This window comes from Sycon ciliatum, chromosome 13 (assembly GCF_964019385.1).
Source record: "Sycon ciliatum chromosome 13, ocSycCili1.1, whole genome shotgun sequence".
Taxonomy (NCBI): domain Eukaryota; kingdom Metazoa; phylum Porifera; class Calcarea; order Leucosolenida; family Sycettidae; genus Sycon; species Sycon ciliatum.
Window position 1 is genome coordinate 12,690,357 of NC_088655.1, and position 5,077 is coordinate 12,695,433.

Here is a 5,077-nt window from a genome sequence, read left to right on the forward strand (position 1 = left end):
AACATGGACTTGATACAGGAAATACTCTCACCTTTTTCTGAGCTGCAGACTCGCATGTCTTCCGTGATCTGATGGCACACATGAGGAATATCCATACACATGCACACACACACACACACACACACACACACACACACACACACACACACACACACACACACACACACACACACACATACATACACCTTTTGACCCTTGACCTTTTGACGCCCATCGCCGGAGGCGAAGATAGAGCAGAAGCCATAGCAACTTGTGCCGGGATTGCACCATTCAACAGCTTGCAAGGCTGAAGAATTGACCGCCACTATTCAGCCTGGTCTACACCACACGGCTATGAAGTGGCTTTTTCTGGCGAGAGAATCCTTACTTTTTGGTCATACATACAGCACACCCACACACACAGACATGTACACACACACACACACACACACACACACACACACACACACACACACACACACACACACACACACACACACTCACACACACACATTCAGAGAGCAGAATCCTTACACACGTTCAGAAATGATAACCAGTCCAGGTGCAGAGTTCAAATATGTAAACAAACATCCTGGAGACACTTGAAAGTACCCCTACATCCATCATGTCACCCCTACCTGTTAGCATTGAGAAACATGACCTGCGCATTTGTTTGCACGAACACACGCAGCAAACTCACCAGTCCTTGGTTGACGAGATGCTTCCGCAGCTTTGGATCACGTACAAACATCCGCCGGAGATGCTTATCATGAAGACTGGTGCACAGACAGCAAAGATCAGAAACATATTCAATACTTTCCGCTGCCATCTGCAGTCACATGCTAGACATCAGGTTCAAGGGCGCATAAACGTCCTGATTGTATACCTAAACATGTGAATGGCCACGGTCCAGGGTAAGTGACAAAGATACATGGAGACTATCACAAGTAGACGAGGATGAATAATTCGGTGAAACTCAGAATTTCACCCAGCGCCTGGTTTCTCTCCCCGCCTAGTTTCTCTTGGACAGCCTGGAACCTTTCTTTTGTACGGAGAATGTCATATCAATATGTACATGTCTCTCTCCCCTCCTCCTCCTGCACACACCTACGTTATATCATCCGTATCATGCCTGTCATGATTGTCTGAAGCTATTGTCTGTGTTGTGGTTGACTTCACTCTTTAGTGCTATTGACTGGCCTTTCGTACAATACCTATTGATGTCTAGAGACATACTGTCTAGCCTTCCCCTCGTGCGCTTATTGATACAATATCCAGCTGTCCAGTGGCTCTCCTTCCACCGCTCTCTATCTCGCTATACTCTTCTTCACACTCTATAAGTTCGTGTCTTCTCTACAATAAAATCAGTTCAGTGACTGACGAGTTCGAGATCACAACATGGTGTCAGAAGCGGCTTGATTACGAATCCAGCCGAGTTGCTTGCAATGTAGTCCTCAAACTGTACTCCTCTTTACCCGTTTTAGCCCTCTCACTCAGGCTCTCTCTAGCAATTCTGCCTCATTGCAGAAACCGTCCGTCCGCCTCATTGCAGAAACCGTTCGTCTGCCTCACTGTCCGTCTGTCTCTAAGCAGAATCCGTCCGTCCGCCTCTAAGCAGAATCCGTCCGTCTACCTCTAAGCAGAATCCGTCCGTCTGCCTCTAAGCAGCCTCCCTGCCTCCGCGTTCCTACCGGTCGCAGCTCCTCGTGTAAGTCTCATTGCAGCTCCTGCATAGTCCTCGGCCGACGTCAATGACCTCCTCGTTCGAGAACAACTGATCGTGGCCCTCCCGGCCGATGCTCAAGTCTTCCTCCTCCGTCAAGCGCCTCGGACTGCTACCACAACTGTCGAGCAGGCCGAAACTTACCTGCGAACGGAGAGGACAGAGATGGCGCTCCGAAAGTCTCTCCCGGGTTCACCGCCCCTCGCAAACGCGGCAGACAACACGTCGTACTGCTCGACCTCCGACACCGTTGCCTCAGTGTAGTAACGATCCATCGAGTCTGTGGTGGTGCAGCTCACCCTTGGCGTGATTGCTCAGCTACAGCCAAAGACTCGCAAGAAACTAACCGTTTGTTACTTGGTCACTTCCGCGTGTGTCAACGTGCAACAGCGCCAACGTGACACAAGTCGGAAATCCGTGGGTGGTGTAACTGTAACTTGTGTAAGTACCACCACAGCACCAAACAGTCATTCTGTTCGTGAGTGCGATGCTGACATGGACTCTCCATGCAACTCCATGTACTTTCTACATGACTTGTATTCTGTACTCGTAGAGTCGCACTGTGATCTCTGCGTCTTGCTCTTTGTGCTCACACTCCTTCCACATAACGCATGGTTGCGCTCTTTCTCTGCTGGCTCTAGTATCAAATGCTCCAGTCTATTTGGCCTCTTTGCCCTCTGTTTTCACTCTTTGCTTGAAAGGGGAGATGTTATATCATCCGTATCATGCCTGTCATGATTGTCTGAAGCTATTGTCTGTGTTGTGGTGGACTTCACTCTTTAGTGCTATTGACTGGCCTTTCGTACAATACCTATTGATGTCTAGAGACATACTGTCTAGCCTTCCCCTCGTGCGCTTATTGATACACTATCCAGCTGTCCAGTGGCTCTCCTTCCACCGCTCTCTATCTCGCTATACTCTTCTTCACACTCTATAAGTTTGTGTCTTCTCTACAATAAAATCAGTTCAGTGACTGAGGAGTTCGAGATCACAACAACCTATACTTGCTCACTACCAAAACTGGTCACGTGGGTCTCCCAGGGAGAGGGGAGGGAGACTCAAAAGGAATCTTGGAAAGACGACTCAACTGGCTATTGAACCGCCCAACGGCCCACACCCCCTGAAATCCCCAAACTATGGGTGGACTTGGAAAATGATCCCACTTATGGCCTCACCAAACCTCAGTAAGTGGGCGAGGACCAGGTGCAGAAAAGGGATTGACGGCATCAGGGTATCCGTCCAGGGATCCAACTGCAGTCACCCTTGCCCCCAGTGAAGGTAATACTTGCTACAAGTACTAGTGTGGGTGGCTAAATCAGAGTGGATCTGATACAAGCTTCACTAGCACCATTGATTACACAAGAGTGCACACACACACACACACACACACACACACACACACACACACACACACACACACACACACACATCCGCACGCGCATACCACCCCTTCAGGGACACAAGCATAGCCAACGCTGGCTAGTACACATTCAGTTCATCCTCACCTATTGTATGGGCGACACGTCAGCGGCAAGTCTGCTTTCGGCGCATTCTGTTCTTCCAAGCGCCCCTGCTTGCAGAAGACATCGTCAAACATAATCGGATCACGGAGCACTGCAGACGTGATGTCTTGCCGACGTGTGCCGCTGGCAAGAAACAACAAGAAAACGGGGAACATTTGCTTTGAATTACGACACTTTGAAGCGTACCTTTGAGATCTCCACCGAGTGCTTATGTGGAATTCCGGGGTAATGTATACTCAAGATAGACGCACCCCAGGTAGATTAAGCAGTAGATGAAGTGCAGGTTCCAGTACAGTTTCCATTGCCAGTGACACTATTGAGTACTGCTAGCACACTTACAGGAACGACTTGAACTCATTCTGCTCACGGGTCACCGCTTGCAACGTTGACACCGACGCAACAATACGATGGCTTGTGTTCCTGATGAGCAAGCAAACAAGGCAACAAATTAAACCAATTTCCAGATGTAATCTGACACCCTGAGCCTGCTATAGTATATTCAGTCATCCTCTACCCCGGTCCTGTGCTCAAGCACGCTCCATACACACAGTCTATTCTTATAAGGAAGTGCAGTGGCAGATTCCAGTGGAGATGTGTATGCTTCTCGCTGGCTGAATATTTGAAATAAACGAGAAGTATTGTTCTTTCCAACGACGAACATCTGCGGTACGTGTTTTTCGTTTTGTTTTCGTTTCTATCAACACGGCGCACCGCCCACGTGTACGTGAACAACGCACCGCCCGTTTCACAACACACCACCCACTTCACAGCGTCCTCTGCCGCGACTACACATCGCTAGTAGTATACATAGTCTCTCAATGTGCCCACTCACGGCAAGCGAGGCAAGTTGAACTCCCGCGTGCGACTCATTCTTCTTTCCCATGCGCACGAGCAGCTTCTGGTCTAGCGATCAGGGAAGGGACATCCGATAAACAAGGAGAGATCCTGGTAGTCCAAGCAGCGGCTTCAAACGGCCTTCACCACGAGGCGAGGCGTCGAGAAATGCTTGCCTCCACCGCCAACAGGCTGAAGAGTGAAGTAAGTTACTAACTACTTTGCTATGGCGTTTCCTCTCCTACTCTGGCAACCTCACATCTCGGGCAGACTGCGGACTATATTCACCAATAAACTACCGCTTGTCCTGAAAAGCTGGAAATCTCGCTCGCCACTGCACTTACTGACTTAGGTAAACACAGTCTAATAATTGATTTTTTGTTATCGCAAGAGCAGAAATTCCTTTTGACCGCTCCTACCAGCTAACAGCAGATCTACTACGGAATGTAATCTGCACTACACAGCTGTCGCATGCTCGTAGCCTACTCGTCTATGCAATGACCATGCAATGCCTTCACAAGGTTTGGCGAGCACCGCCACTCTACTGAAACGAAGTCGGCTGGACGTGGAGTCGAGTCGTGGAGTTGGAGTCTAGTCGTCATGGTCGTAGGAGTAGGTGGACGACTCGACCATGTCGACATGGCATCGGCCCCAGCACAGCAGCCTAGCCATAGTTAGGTGACGCAGTGGGTGACAATCTGGTGTCAGGACAGTAGATGTACGGTCATGTTCGTCATGTCCGAGCCCGAGGTTCAGGCCGGTCAGGAGTCGGGGGCTTGGTCACTCATCGACATCATTCTGTTTAGCTCAGCTGTGTTTGAACCGCGAAGATCACCGCGTCTCGTGGCCTACTGTTGCCAAGGACTACCATGACTCACCTGCTGCATGTACTGACTGCACTGACACCTGCTAGCTCCAGTCTAGTCCAGTCTTATCTGTGGCAGTTGTGTGTCTTCGTCGTCGTACGCGTCGAGGTTGAGTACAGCTACATGTATACAGACAGTACAGGGAGTACAGG

General features: G+C 49.7%; 1 protein-coding gene across 2 annotated transcripts in view; it reads right to left on the reverse strand.

Moving 5' to 3' along the window:
* LOC135829570 (uncharacterized) overlaps positions 1 to 4,576 on the reverse strand; it is a 22,354-nt gene extending 17,778 nt beyond the window's left edge. Inside the window, exons 1-5 of one of the 2 annotated variants that reach the window (XM_065341965.1) lie at positions 4,058 to 4,576; positions 3,565 to 3,645; positions 3,208 to 3,348; positions 680 to 755; positions 32 to 68 (exon numbers count right to left, since the gene is read on the reverse strand). In XM_065341965.1, the coding sequence (XP_065198037.1) occupies positions 32 to 68; positions 680 to 755; positions 3,208 to 3,348; positions 3,565 to 3,645; positions 4,058 to 4,095 (373 nt within the window). In that variant the 5' untranslated portion in view covers positions 4,096 to 4,576. The remainder of the gene's footprint in view (positions 1 to 31; positions 69 to 679; positions 756 to 3,207; positions 3,349 to 3,564; positions 3,646 to 4,057) is intronic. The other variant, XM_065341966.1, reaches the window with a different exon arrangement.
* Positions 4,577 to 5,077: the final 501 nt, after the last annotated feature.